This window comes from Panthera tigris, chromosome D2 (assembly GCF_018350195.1).
Source record: "Panthera tigris isolate Pti1 chromosome D2, P.tigris_Pti1_mat1.1, whole genome shotgun sequence".
Classification (NCBI taxonomy): Eukaryota; Metazoa; Chordata; class Mammalia; order Carnivora; family Felidae; genus Panthera; species Panthera tigris.
In genome coordinates, this window is record NC_056670.1 from 57,785,017 (window position 1) to 57,801,034 (window position 16,018).

Below are 16,018 nucleotides of genomic sequence, written 5' to 3' on the forward strand. Positions count from 1 at the left end.
ATGTTTTTTACCACAATACAAAAAGATTGCTTTAAAATATTATTGCATAATACCTGATAATTATGGGGAAAAAAATCAGAAAATACAGACAAGCAAAAAGGAAAATCACGCACAACTCTAACAGCTAAGGTTAACATTTGGTTGCATAACGTATATTTACGTATAGGTTCACACTGGATATACTATTTTATAACCTGAGTTTTTCAAATAAAGTTTATACTATTTTTAAACTTTTAATTTAAAATCCAGAAGAGTAGGACATTTCTCATTCCTATAAATTCTAAGGCCTTAAAACAGAAGTAAAACTGCATGTTTAAAGATACTTGCCCCTCCATGGACACTTCTCTTTTTAGGTCATATGTCTTCAAGAGAAGGAAAGGCTCCTTCTCTCCTGAGTTGTCTGCCAGCTCTGCTGACATTTTTCTTGTTTTTCTTTTTTTTCAAAAATTTTTAATGTTTATTTTTTATTTATACTTGAGAGAGAGAGAGAGAGAGTGTGAGCAGGGGAGGGGCAGAGAGAGATGGAGACAGTATCTGCAGCAGGCTCCAGGCTCTGGGCTATCAGCACAGAGCCAGACACAGGGCTCAAATTCACAAGCAGGGAGATCATGATCTGAGCCGAAGTTGGACACTCAACCAACTGAGCCACCCAGGCATGCCTCTGCTGACATTTTCCAGTGATTCCTTTTACATAAGACCATACCTACAGAGGCTTCTGGTTCTTCGGGGGATGGTGAGTCTACCTGCCCCTGGGGCCCCTCAGTCACATGTCTAGCTACTGAGATAATGCAAATAAATATCTGAGCAAGTTAATGAGTAAGCTGTTAGGATGAAAGGTCAGGAAACATGATTTTATCTGGAATGTCAGAATGGGAGATAACATCCCAAACTGCAACTTGAGTCCACCTTCTCTGAGGAAGACTTAATAAGAAACAACAGAGTCACAAAAGAGCCTTCATTCCAGAAGTGCTCCAGGAATCATGCTGGAGAAGTTCTGCAACTCTACATTTTGGGTAAGAAATACTACTTCTCTTCACTGTTGACTCTTCTCAGACTCAGAACAAATAGTAGATGAACCTCAAGTGGCTACCAATAAGAACCAGAAAAGTTAGATGTGCAGGTGGTCTAAACCTCAGGATTTGGTTTTGTTTCTTCTAGGGTTTGTTTGTTTGTTTGTTTGTTTTTTTAAGAGAAGATAAGTCATACTACCTCCAGAGGACATTCTATGTGGGAGAGGTAACATATTCTCTAACATAAGTTTATTATATCCTAGACTCTTTTTTTTATTTTGAAATTTTTCTTAATCTTTATTTTATTTTTGGCAGAGAGAGAGACAGAACATGAGCAGGGGAGGGGCAAAGAGAGAGAGGGAAACACAGAATCTGAAGCAGGCTCCAGGCTCCAAGCTGTCAGCACAAAGGCTGATGTGGGGCTCGAACTCACAAACCATGAGATCATGGCCTCAGCCGAAGTCAGACGCTTAACCGGCTGAGCTACCCAGGTGCCCCTCCTAGACTCTTTTCTCAAACTAGCTAGCTGCAAAATCATCTTCTCTAAAGAGAAATAGGGAAAAGACTTCCAATCTCAACAATATTAGGAGGGAAAGTTGTTGTGGGGTTTGTGGGGTGAGAGGAAGAAGAGGAGACCCTGGTTGAGTTTTGTCGAGGCATGCTGAGGTTGAAGTGATAGCTATATGTTCTAGAGGACCTGGCAGTTAGGGGTGTGGAGTGGAAGTTGAGGCCAGGGATGCAGATTTGGGTGTCACGAGCACCAAGACCATTTTGGAACCATTAGAGCAGAGAATTTCAAGGCAGACAGGGTGAGCAATAGTTACTAAATGGCTTAGTGGAATAGAAAATGAGAAGGAACCTAGGATTTAATGATTCTGTGAAAGTGTGGTCTTCAAATGCCTAGCACAGGACCAGAATCACATGGAGGGCTTGTTAAAATAGTTTAAATATCTTAGGTTATTCTTCTGAATTCTAAAGTTAGAATCTCTTGGTGGAGAGATAAGAAGAGTAAGAATGAGATAGCAGAGTTAGCATTCCCATCTTAGAAAGAACCTGGGCCCCAAGGGCCTCAGGCTAGGACCTCCATGCCACAGGCAGGTGGGGCTTAATAGGCCCCAGGATCTCAGCAGGCCATCTTTTTTTTTTTTTTTTAATATTTATTTCTTTTTGAGAGACAGAGAGAGAGAGCGCGAGAGGGGGATGGGCAGAGAGAGAGGGAGACAGAGGATCCAAAGCAGGCTACACGCTGACAGTGGTGAGGCTGATGTCGGGTTTGAACTCATGAACTGTGAGATCATGACCTGAGCCCAAGTCAGGTACTCAACCGACTGAACCACCAGGTGCCCCTCAGCAGGGCATCTTTGGAGAATTCTGAGAATATCTGACAGAGCTCTTGGTCAGGGCACCTCAATGTTTTCTTTAAAGAGTCTGTGCAAACAACTATACAAAAACAATTTGAAAATATTTATAAGGAGAGAAAAATTACCCCTACAAGACTGAGAAATAAGAACTGGTGTTCCCACCCTCACTTCCCAAGACACTTCTACCTATTACAGAAAGTAGAGACTACAGACCTGCTGGGAACGAGCCTCCCATCCGATAGTGCCTTTGCAGCTCCTGTGCCAACAATCCCCTCAGGTTCCGATCACTATAAGCCCCTCTGGCTCAAAGGAGGCTAAATGTCATAGTGTGACTAAAGCATCCTGCTGGCTGCATGTTGGAACATCTGTCAGGGAGCTTAATCAGTGCTAAAAAGTAGAAGAAGAAGTTTCTATATCCCAGGGAACTGTTTGAATTGAGGAACTGTCCATTCCTCTTCTTCCTGCAACCTGGCAAATGCACTAGTGAAGTTTCCTTAGAAGAGCTGGTGGAGAAATTCGCCTAGAAAGAAAGGCTTTTTAAGGTTGGGTTGGCCAGAAAAGTCACTGTCATTAAATGTTGAAGCTATATCAATGGAAATAAATAGGAAAATGCAGCTAGTTAAAGGGTCAGGCCAGATACGGATGTAGAACTGAGTTAAAATTGTTTGGAAACGGGTCGGAGGGGAGGGTGGTCTCGCACTGATTTTCTTCTTCAAAACATGAGTATATTCCACAATCCTTCCGTTTTTGGTCCCCCAGAATTCTTCATTCCTGGATAGCCCAGAAGCAGACCTGCCACTTTGTTTTGAGCAAACTGTTCTGGTGTGGATTCCCTTGGGTTTCCTTTGGCTCCTGGCCCCTTGGCAGCTTCTTCATGTATACAGAACCAAGATCAACAGATCATCTATCACCAAACTCTATCTTGCTAAGCAGGTATGGGAACTCCACTATTTTCGAACTAATTACTTGGTGCACAATAGAGACATTTTGTTGGTGGTTAAAGTGTCTTCTTCCCTATTTTTAGCCAGCTTTCTTGAGACAGGTGCTCACTGGCCCCTTGCCATATTTCTTAGTTAAGGTGACTTTAATTTTTACGCAATGATAGTGACTCTTAAATCTTATTGATATCAGACTCTTTAAACACCAATGATGAGTAATCGATCAGTCTAATAGTTATTTTTAATATTTGAGAAACAAATACTGGATGACCTGTCTTGAGGCTATTCTAATAAATCAGGAGACTACAATTCAGTTGGCACCTACAATGAAGTGGAAATAAAACGTGTCCTCTGCACAGTTCAGGCAATCCAACCATCACTCATCTCCCATAACTTGGGTCTGAAATAAGGCTTCCATTTTCCCAAAGTCTTCCATGAGTCTGGACAGTCACTGACAGTAGAGTGAGGTAGGGTGAGTGCTCCCAGGCATATACCCGAGTAGGGAAATATGGAAGGAACAGGAGCTGCGGGAGAGAATCCAGCAAGAACTAGGGGAGAAGCCCCTCAGCCAATGGCACTGATTAATGCAGAAAGGGTCTTGTGGGAACCGAGACATTCAACTGAGGTTGCAAAGTCAACTCACAGGGTATTATGCTAAATGAAATTAGTCAGAGAAAGACAAAGATCATATGACTTCACTCATATGTGGAATTTAAGATACAAAACAGATGAACATAGGAGAAGGAAAGCAAAAATAATACAAAAACAGGGAGGGGGACAAAACATAACAGACTCTTAAATGCAGAGAACAAACTGAGGATTGCTGGAGGGGCTGTGGGTAAGGGGATGGGCTAAATGGGCAAGAGGCATTAAGGAGGACACTTGCTGGAATGAGCACTGGGTGTTGTACCTAGGTGATGAATCACTGGATTCTACTCCTGAAATCATTATTGCACTATATACTAACTTGGATGTAAATTTTAAAATTTTTTAAACGATTTTAAAAAAAGAAGAAAAAAAGCCACCTCATAAAATCCACCATCTGCTTTTTTCACTAGTTTGTTATTGTTTGTTTGTTTGTTTTTCCCTATCTGTCCTGATCCTTAAACAAGGTTTTTTAAATGCCAATTAGATTTAATGTTCTATGAGCACACATACCAATGACATCAGATTACCTGGAATCTACGAGGAAGAAAGGAACTTGGCCAACCGAAATGGGATTTTTTTTGACTCTCCAAGGCAGGGGCTGGTGGTGAGTTTTGTTGGACTCTGGATAGGAATGAACAGTCCCCAAGAGTGGGGGCAAGGTTGCTGTCCTCTTTGCTGACTCAAGTGCCAAGCACAGCTTAGCACTCAGTATGAATTTGTTGAATGTTAATATTAAATGCAGTCTAGAAGTAGGGATCAAATCAAGAATGTGTTAGATTCTGAACATTGAATAATACGCTTTAATAACCTTGAAAATAAGTCAGAGCTTTTTGTTAGAAAATCAGTCAACTGTCTTTTTGTTGGGCTTCCAAGATAAGGCTGGGTAATGAGTAAATCAGTACACTATCCTAGTTATATTTGTTAGTTAATGTTTAAAAACAGCTTTATTGAAATGTAATTCACAACCATACAATTTACCCACTTAAATGCTATTTTTTAAGCATATTTATATGTGTAACCATCACCACAATCAATTTTAGAACAGAAAGAAACCCCTATCTCCTCATCCTCCTTAGCCCAAGCAACCACTAACCATTTGCTGTCTCTATATTTTCCCTATTTTAGACATTTCATATAAATGGAATCTTAAAATAATATGTGGTCTTCTATGATGGCTTCTTTCAGTTAGCACAAGGTTTTCACGGTTCACTCATATTGTAGCATGTATGAGTGCATCATCCCTTTATATGACTGAATAATATTCCATTATACGGGTATATGGGTATACAGGTATATCACATTTTGCTAACTTTTATAAATATAAATCCCTATAGAGGAAAAGAAAATCAATGTATTACTTTTTTTTTTTTTTCTGTAGGTAATAATTCACTTACCCTTGCTCATAGTCTCAGGAGTTCCATTCACAATTTATACTTTCCTTTTTTGTCCTCTACCCTGAGAGTGACAAGCACAAATTAGATTCCTCTTGAAAATTTCAAAATAACTGGTCTCTTCTCTGAACAGTCGAAGTATAATTCCTCACACAGTAAAACTTTACTTCTTCTATGAGAACCTTCTTCTTGGCTCATTCCTCAACTTGATTTTATTTCTCCATTTCCTCTTCCACCTGCTTTTGGGCTATTTCTTTCTGACTTTCCTGAACTGTCTGCACTTGTCTGAAATAAGTCAGATTGCTTGACCAGGGTGAGAGATTCTACACATTTATTTGCTTGCTTAAATGTGCATTCTTACTGAAAGGATCTGATGCACAGTAGGTAATTGAATGAACTGAATTACAAAATCAATGAGTGAATGAGCTCATATTCAGACCCAGGGAAACAAAAGAGGAATTTGGTTCTGGAGTTTGTGGAAATTCGGAGGTCAAAGCAAGATGTGCAGCAACAGCAAAAATAAACTTGGTGTTGACCCAGTGAAACATGGAAATCATCTTTAAGTGATTGCATAATATAGCATAGAAGATTGCCAGGCTTGTTCTGAAAAGTTTCAGAGAGCAGGATCAAGACTAAGTGGGTGGAGGTTATTCCAGGGAAGCCCACTTTGGCTAAATATATTAAAGGACTTTCTAATAATACTAACTTTCTGAAAATAGAATAGACTGCTGGGAGTTATATTCCCTGAAAATACTGACACTGAAGTTAGACACTTATCTTCCAGGGAAGTGGTAGAAATAGACATGTATAATGAATAGAAGATTAAACCAGAGTGCTTGTCATTCGTAAAGCTCTGGGAAAAGGAGGACCTTGCAAAGATGGAGAGATATTAAATATGGCCAGACTACTCTCCTTTTCTTTCTTTCTTTGTTTTTAATACTAGTGAGATTGTGTCTCTTTAAAGTTTAGTAAACTCCATGTGTGCTTGAAGCTCCTCCAATAAATCAGAGATCAGGGACAAAGACCACTTAAGGACATGGTAATCATTATAAACAATGATAATATTTCCCTGATCCTATTTAGTAAAAGTGTGCGTGTACTTCTGATTATAAAAACAATGCATGGTTATTGTAGAAGGTTTGAGAGAAATAGGAAGAAAATTAAATCTATTTATAATTGTTATCACTCCTATTAACTCCTATTATACTCCTATTAACATTTGGTATGTTTCCTGCCACTCTCTTAAAAAAAAAAAATGAAAAGCAGAAGTCTCTTTCTCACCCCTCTACCCTCCAGTATCATTCTCTAGAGGCCTTCATTTAAAGGCCATATTTCGATGGTTATCTCCATATCGCAAATTATGTGTTTATACCTGTATTTCTTGATTTATCACCTTCAAAAAAGATCCATTTCTGTCCTCTGTGAAAGACAAGGAATTTGGTTAACTGACCCTACCTTCAGCTTCCTTTTTCTTCTTCTTCCCTTTCTCTCAGTCTTCTCATTTCGTATGACTGTTTTCAGTTTTTCTGTTGGCTACCTTCATTCCTAAAAATAATCTGCCATCAATTTTAGATTCTACATCTTGATGCCCCTTTTGTGTAAAATGAGAGAATTAGAAATTAGAAATTAGAAATTTCTTGGATATGGAAAACATCCTCAAATGAAATTTTCAGAGAGCAACTCTCCTTGCTTTCTGACATTGTTCTTCTGGATATGGAATGCTAGCTTCAAAACAATTTAAAAAAAAAAAAAAACTCTGAAGATGTTGCTATATTTTCCCCAACATCCTGTGCTACTGAGATAGAATTCTTCTCATTTCTTATTATCCTCTCTAGAAGCTTTTATCCTCTTTATTCTTTATGTCCTGAAATTTCATGAGTCTGTTTACATGGGTCTTTTTTCATTCAGTGGGTTCTACACTTTCAATCTAAAGACTCGTGTCTTTCTTATCTCAGAGAAATTTTCATACATTACTTCTTTCATTTCCTTTCCTCCAATTTTGAAATTCCATCTTTTCAGAACTATTTTTAGGTGGATTTTGAACACTGCATTGATTTTCCTTCTCAACTTCTCTCTCTCTTTTTAAATTTCTTTTTCTTGCTTCACCTAAGTTCTTTTTAAATGTTTATTTTTTTTATTGTTTTTTTAACATTTATTTACTTTTGAGACAGAGAGAGACAGAGCATGAATGGGGGAGGGTTAGAGAGAGGGAGACACAGAATCTGAAACAGGCTCCAGGCTCTGAGCTGTCAGCACAGAGCCCGATGTGGGGCTTGAACTCACGGACCGCGAGATCATGACCTGAGCCGAAGTTGGCCGCTTAACCGACTGAGCCACCCAGGCGCCCCGCTTCACCTAAGTTCTAAGATATTCCCCAATTTTTTCTTCCAGTCATCGTAACGAGCCTTTATTTTCACAATCATAGGTTTGGTTTCTAAGAATTATTCTTAATTTCTGAATATACTTTTTTTTAATTTTTTTTTTTTTTTGAGAGAGAGAGAGAGAGAGCAGGGGAGGGGCAGAGAGAGACAGAGACACAGAATCTGAAGCAGGATCTAGGCTCTGAGCTATCAGCACAGAGCCCGACGCGGGCCTTGAATTCATGAGCTGTGAGCTCATGACCTGAGCCAAAGTCAGATGCCCAACCAACTGAGCCACCCAGGCACCCCTACCTTTTTTTTTTTTTTAAACATCAACCTATTAATGGATGCACTGTATTCTCAAATCTCTCTTAGTACATTAATTTCAAAATAATTTAAAATCATTTTCTCTTCACTTAATAATTTGTTTTATCCCAGAATCAGTTGTTCTGTTTAATTATCTTGGCTATCTTCTTTGCTGGTATTGGCTTTTCTCAACTTTCTTATGGCTATTAGCATTCTTTGTTGCAATTATAAGTGAGGGACTAAGTTAATGAATATATGTGGCTGGAGTAGGTCCCTCTGCCGTTATGTAAGTCAGCTTCCCCAGCTGTCCCTTCTTGAGGGCAGGACTGCCTCTGAGTCTGAGTCAGCTGGACAACTGTGTGGACCTACTGGCTTCTCCCAAGAGCAGTAGCCTGTGCTGTACCAAATGAAGACTGTTTTACTCTGGGGCACCAAGACACATACTATCTTGCTACCCCTCCTCAGGAAAAGCATTCCGTTTTTTTTGTTTTGTTTTTTAATGTTTATTCAGTTTTAGAGAGAGAGAGAGAGCATGTGCGCACCAGCACACAAGTTGGGGAGAGGCAGAGAGAGAGGGCAACACAGAATCCAAAGAAGACTCCAGGCTCTGAGCTGTTGGCACAGAGCCCGACTTGGGACTCGAAGTCATGCACCAGAGATCATGCCCTGAGCCAAAGTCCAATGCTTAACCAACTGAGCCACCCAGGCGCCGCCCCCCCCCCCCACTTCTTTTTCATTTTTGTTTTTAAGCATTCCATTTCTTTGGAGAGTACATCTGTTTTAGCTTGCTTAGGAGTAGTGGTGGCATGTGGGGAAATAGGTTCTGCTTATATAAATGGGTTAGAAAAAAAGCTTAGGACAGAAAGCTGCTACCACCTGGTAAAAGCATCCCAGGTTAGCTAGTGAGATGTTGTAATGGAAGCATGAGTAACTTGTTATAACACCTGCAGGAAGTTACTTTCCATTGAACACCAATATACTATTGTACTTTGATCACAAACCACTTGCCGCCTGCCCCCTGACCCTTTGCTTCTTACACACACAAGTTAACGATTACTGTCTGATTGTTCTCTCCACTTTCACGTGTGTAAGATCTTGTTTTCTTCACGTTCACCATGTGGGTAATATCTTGTGAGCTCAATTAATACAGAGATGAAACCCCTGTTCGGGATTCTTGTCTCCTCCCCCCTCCCCCCCAACCCCTCTCGTATTCAGTTCTGCGTCTGCTCTCTCGCTGGACAAGAAAGAACTCCAGACTCAGCCTGCAACAGTGGCAAATACAGTTGTCAGTGGATTTGTGATGATTTGCAAGTGGGGGAAAGAAGGACATGCCTGGCGTAACTGTACCAGTTCTGTACACAGAACTTCAATTAGGACTGTCATTTCTGTCCTTTTTCCCAGTCTTACTCTAGGCGGAGGCTGACTATAGAGAATAGATTTCTATCAGTGGGAGACTCATCTGTGAGTTGCACCTGTTAGCTTAAAAAATAAGGAATTTATTATCTTACAGAACAGGAAGACCAGAGGTAGTGCAGCTCCAGGATTTATTACTTTAGAGACTCAGCAACCTCAGCAGATGGCTGATTATTTTCATCTTTTTTCTGATTGCCTCAGCTTGTCGAACCAATTATCAAGCTAGCATGTGATTACAGGATGGCTGCAGCAGCTCCAGGTATCACACCCTCCAGTCAGTGTCCAGAGGCAAATAAAGAGATCAGATGCCCCTGTGTGTCACTTAAAAAAATTAGCTTTATTAACATATAGTCTACATACCATAAAACACACCTGTTTCAAGTATACACTTCAGTGGTTTTTAGAAGACTCACAAAATTGTGTGCCCATCACTACCGTCTAGTTCCAGAATAGCTTCATCACTCCAAGAGATCCAGGACATATGAAGCAGTAACAATCCATTCCCTTCCCCTCCCTCCCCTGTCCCCTCTCCCCTGGCAACTACTAATCAATTTTCTATGAAGTTGCCTATTCAGAACATTTTATAGACATGGAATTATACAATATGTAGCCTTTAGCACCTGACCTATTTAACTTGCAAAATGTTTTCAAAATTTATACATGCTATAGCATGAGTCAGTAATTCACTCCTTTTTTATTGTTATTATTATAGGAAAATACATAGAACGTGAAGTTGACCATTTCAACCAATTTAAAGTGTAAGATACAGTAGCATTAAATACATTCACAGTGTTGTGCAACTATCACCACTCTTCAGTTCCAGGACTTTCCATCACCCCAAGTGGAAACTTTGTACCATTAAACAGTCACCCCACTCTGTCCTACTCCCCTTATCCCCTGGAAACTGCAAAGTTGCTTTCTGTCTCTATTTATGCCTAGTCTGGATATTTCCTATATAAATGCAGTCATACAATATATAGCATTTTGTGTCTGGCTTTTTTCATTTAGCATTATGTTTTCAAGGTTCATCCATGTTATACACCTATCAATACTTCATTCCTTTGTATGGCCAAATAATATACCATTGGATAGATTTCCTATATTGTGTTTATTTGGGGCGGACATAGGTCTTCAATTTTCTTAGGTATATACTTAAGAGTCGAACCGCTAACATATGGTAGCCCTATGTTTGATATTTTGAGGAAATGACAAACTGTCTTCCAAAGTGGCTGCATCCTTAAACATTCCTGCCAGCAATGTGCGAGGGTTCTAATACTCATCCTCACCAATAATTGTTACTGTTCATCTTTTCAGTGATAGATATCAGAGTAGGTGTGAAGTGGTATTTTACTGTGGTTTTGATTTGCATTTCCCTAATGATTCATAATGTTGAGCATCTTTTCATATGCTTTTTGGCCATTTGTATACCTTCTTAGGAAATAAAAAATTCTTTAAATCCTTTGCCTATTTTTTAATTGAGTTCTGTATGTTTTGTTGCTGTTGTTGTTGTTGAGTTGTAAAGAGTTCTTTATATATTCTGGATCTATGTATCACATTTATCACTGAGGGAAAAAAACTTCCCCAGAGCCCCCACAAACTAGCCCCCACAAGCTGTTCCCCAGTTCTCTTTGGCCAGAATTGTGTTGCAAGCCCACGGCCAAAGCAATTACAGGCCAGGAGAATGGGACCAACATGATTGGTTTTAACTCATCTCATAGGTTGGAAATGGGTCCAGCTTCCAACAGAGCTTCCAATTGTTTGAGTAGGCAATTTACCAGTCAGGCCCAAATGGGAAACAGGTGGCTGAGGGAAAAAAGGATCACGTGAGAAGATTGTATCTAAAAGGGGACCTGGAGCTTAGTGGCCAACTGTTACCACTCTAGGCTTGTAGGGGCAAGAACAGGGGGTGAATCCCGGACAGACAGAAGGTACAAACACAGCAACCAGTAATGTCTGCATCAGGCTCCTCTTTCACTGCTGCCTTTTCTTATATGTTTTGGGCCATGGTTTTCTCTGCTCTTTTTCTTGTCACTATTGACATGTTTGCTTTTTGTCTTCTAGAACTTTTCTGGTCTACTGAGCTTACCCTTCTCCATTCATATTCTCAGTGCTGTTACGGATTTATTACGTGGTAATAAAGCAGATCAATGGAATGGAGAAGGATGGGAGATAAATATACTAAATCTGGTATCTTGAACTGGAAATTCCTGTCGTGTGTGTGTGTATTATTTTTTTAAACAATACATATTTATTTTTTCACATTCTAGAGGGTAAAAGTCTGAAATCAAGGTGTTGATAATGTTGGTTCCTTCTGGAAGCTCTGAGGAAGTCTATCCCATGCCTCTCCCCTAACTTCTGGGGACTGCCAGAAATCCCTGGCATTCTTTGACTTATAGCTTCATGACTCCATTCTCTGCCTGTGTCTTCCATGCCTATGTGTCTTCTCCCATTCTCTTGTAAGACCGACATTTGTCATTGGACTTAAGGCCTACTCTAATTCAGGATGATCTCATCTCAAGATCCCAAACTTGATTACATATTATGCATATTTTTAAAACATAATTAAGCTCATTGCATATGCAATTTCATAATCTATGCTTTTTGCTTAAGATGATATAAAAAGAATTTCCCATTGTTGTTAACGTTATTCTTAATTTTGGTGACTACTGTAGGAATGCTTACAACACTGACTCCATCTTTGGTCCTTCACCTTGGGCTCGTCTCTGGTGCACAGGTGGCACCACTTTAGATAACTACCCTGTGACCTCACCATCATGCCCCTTGCTCCATAAGAGCTGGGGATTAAGGTCCAGGTAGTTGCAGAGAACGGGGAGGGAGGTGGTAGAGAAGAGCTGCGTACCGCCCTGGGTCATCAGCTGGCGCCCGCCTGCTAGTCCCTGTCTGTAAGTGATTACCCTGAACGAAATTCTGTGTGAATGGTATAGAGTGGCTTCCTTTGCTTTTCGGTATTAAAGTGCTTTTCAGGCTGAAGGATGCACTACTGACCCTCTTCCACCCGCTGACGATTGGTGTGGTTTGCAGGATACCGGAAATGACCCCAGCGTGGGTAAAGGGGCTGTGCCAGGGGAAAGCCTGTCCTCAGGGGAACCCCAGGTTGGTCAGCTACCTCCATGTGAAGAGCCTTGGCCAGGTTTTTTGAGCATTTTGGATCAGCATGTGAGTATGGGGCTGTCCTGAAAACGCCCCAGGGATTGTCAGATATCCTGTTTGCAATGGTGGGGAAAGGAAACAGAGACAGTGAACGAGCTATTTTGGTGGTAGCTTGGTAGTTGATCTGTGCTTTGTGATAGGTCACAGACTGGGAATTAGGAATAAGGAAGAGAATTGGAACAGACCAGAGAAGCGTTGGCTTTGGAAAAGGATGAATGAGCCGCGTTTTCCTCTAATGCAGCCATTAGGTCTGCAAGATTTCAGGGTTAGGAGTAAGGGTTAGAAATAAGATGGCAAAGATGCATGGGCACAGACCACGGTGTACCCAAGTGAGAGCTACTCTGTCTCAAGAGACTTGTGCCCCCAAAGCATGGGATCCCTGGGGTGATGACTTCTCTGGCAAGGAAGATGTTATCATGGAAAAGGAAAAGGATTTACGGGCAAGCCCTCTGATTCAAACAAAGACCTAGGCCACTCTTGAGCCTGGGGATGATGGAGAAGGAATTCCTACTAGTCAGAGAGTGGCTATTAGGGCATATTCTGCAAGTGAATTAGTGTAGCTAATGATCTGCTTTAAGCAAAAGTGGGCATGTTGCGACTGTGAGATATTGGGGGACAAGAGACCCCTGGGAGCATGGTACAGGACTTTAGTATCTGCCCCTATGATTAATCAACCCAGTGCTATAGTAGCTGCTATGGTGGCTGGCTTAAGTGAAGCTAGAAGAATCTGTCATAAGGGAAATCAGTTAGTTATTTGTAGAAGTTCAATAAGAATCTGTTTTCTGGGGCACCTGGGTGGCTCAGTCAGTTAAGCATCCGACTCTTGATTTTGGCTCATGTGGTGATCTCTTGGTTTGTGGTATTGAGCCCCAAGTGGGGCTCCATGCTAAGAGCACAGAACCTGCTTGGGATTCATTCATTCATTCATTCATTCTCTCTCTCTCCTCCCCCCAAAAAGAAAATCTTTTTTCCTTGTAACATGGCACCATTGGAAACATTTAGTTGTATTATCAAGGCCTTGACTGGAATGTCCTATTTGAGAGAGACATGCATAGACTCCAATATGACCAGACAGCTTTAAGGAACTAAGGTTGATTTTATGGAGCCAATGAATGCCTGTTGGGAAAAAATTGGCCTGGTACCTTGTTTACAGGGTTCCTGGGAGCCTTACCAGGTAAGGAAGAAAGGTCACTTCCTAGCAGGTTCATGATATTTTGGGGGCCTCAAGAAGAGGAAGTAACCCAAATCCATAGGTATTGCAGGGGAGTCTAATAGCAAGTATCTTAGCCTTAAAAGGCTGTTAACGGCTCAACCTGAAATTCCTTATGAAAAGTTCCAGCAAACCAGATTTAAAAGAACTTAAATGGCCAGCCACTATTCTTGCTGCACTTATGTAAACAGGCCAAGTTTGTTAAAACCGGACTTGTTCTATAAACAAGTTAGTCTTAATTGGCTACATTTGACGGTGATTTCGGAAAGGAAAAAAAATGTTTCAGTAACAAACCTTTATGGTTAGATTCCTTTATGGTATTACCTTTATGGTATTAGATTCTAGTTCTGATTAATTGTCCTTGAATATTTATTGTTTACCTATAAAACTAGCCTGGATCATGAATTCTTCTGGTTTTCTTGTATATCTGGTTAATTATCTACCTGGTTGTTTACACACTGTGGGCCTGACTTTGAAAGCCCACCTGCAGGACCACCTCCTGAAATAAGACCACTCACTGTTTAACTGAACTGACCTAATTGACCTTGTTATGAAACGTAGAATAAGATGCTAGGCACAGAGCCCAATGCGGGCTCAAACCCATGAACACTGAGATCATGACCTGAGCCAAAATCAAGTTGGATGCTTAACCGGCTGAGCCACCCAGATACCCCAGAATCTGTTTGCTTTTCAGTGACTACTAACAATGCTGTTACTTGGGTGTCCCATAACTTATGTGCCCCATGTGATAGAAATCTAGGTGGTTTTTAACCTGCTGTCATAAGCAGTGCTGCAGTAAATAACTTTGTACCTATGAGTGTGTCTGTAGCATGAATTCCTAGAAGTGAAGTTACTGGATGAAGAGTATATGGGCTCAAAGTTTTTATATATGGTGAAAATTAACCTCCATAGAGGTTTTTCCTCAGTCTCACCAAATTTTTATCAAACTTTTTGATATTTGCTAATCAGTTACATGAAAAAATGCATATTGTTATCATTTGAAATTGCACTAATTATCAGTGAGGTTAAACATCTGTTCCTGTGCTTAAAAGCCATGTGTGGCTTTTTTTTTCTTCAAATTTTCCATTCTATGCCCTTTGCACTAGACTGTTTGTTTTTGTTTTAAATTGCTTTGTGGGAGTTCTTTATAATGTAAATTGTCCTTTTTGATGTGGATTGCTCAGTATATTTCTAATCAGTTTGCGAGCATTTAATGTATGTGAGCCTGTGGCAGGGTCTGCTCTTTTTCCTTGGCCTGAGGAGCTGGTTAGTATTCCCTTCACCTGACCTAAAGTCATCCTTGACTGGGGGCTGTAGCTCCACCTTTTGCTCTATTTTACTCCAGTTCACCTAAAGGTAAACATAAATGCTTCAAAAGCTGTTGTGTTTTTCCAGAAAAAAACCCACAGCCTCAGGTGAGGAAAGCACAACATCATGTATTAATCTACTTGAGAAATACATTCTCTTTATCAACATGTCTTTGACTTTATGCCTTGCTAAATAACAACACTGGTCCTACTACAGATGGATTCACCTCCCTCCTTGGTTGGTTTTCATTACAAGCAGCCCAGTATCTCTGCCTGAACTATTCTGGATGAATGAGACATGGGAATGAGTAGGGAGAGATGGATGGGAAGGGATGCGGGTAGAAGAGGGTACTAAAGATCTTCATTCTGAGAATGAGAATTGCTACTTCCTCAGTGGCAGTAGTACTTTTTTCATTCTGATGGCTGGGGGTGATTCTTTAGAACAATGCAACGTGTATGATGTCCTATGAACTCATAGGACAAATATTGATTGGCTTGGAGTCTTCCTAGGGTGACATAGTCACACTCGTTTGCAATGTTAACTTCAAAGGTTATATGGGGAAGAGGTGGGGAATAATAAATAACCAAGGAAAGAGAATATGACCAAGGAAACTAGAAATCCCAGTTGGGGTAGGGGGATTCCCTTTTCAAATCTATTTTTATTACCTATTGTGTAACATATTACTCCAAAACTTAGCTATTAAAAACACATTTCTTCTCTCAGTTTTTCCGTGGGTCAGAAATTTGGGAGCAGCTTACCTGGGTTCTGCTTTAGGGTCTCTCATGAGGTTGCAGCTGACATGCTAGAAGAGACCAAGGTCATCTGAAGGTTTGAGTGGGGCTAGAGCATCTAATTCTAAGATGACTCACTCACATGGCTGTTGGCAAAAGGTCTCAGTTACT

At 40.5% G+C, this 16,018-nt stretch overlaps 1 protein-coding gene across 1 annotated transcript in view; it reads left to right on the forward strand.

Annotated features, from left to right (window-relative positions):
- The first annotated feature begins 603 nt into the window (after window positions 1-603).
- ABCC2 (ATP binding cassette subfamily C member 2) overlaps window positions 604-16,018 on the forward strand; it is a 64,829-nt gene continuing 49,414 nt past the window's right edge. The window contains exons 1-2 of the mRNA XM_015536686.2: window positions 604-1,013; window positions 3,131-3,304. Of these exons, the coding sequence (XP_015392172.1) occupies window positions 981-1,013; window positions 3,131-3,304 (207 nt within the window). The 5' untranslated portion in view covers window positions 604-980. The remainder of the gene's footprint in view (window positions 1,014-3,130; window positions 3,305-16,018) is intronic.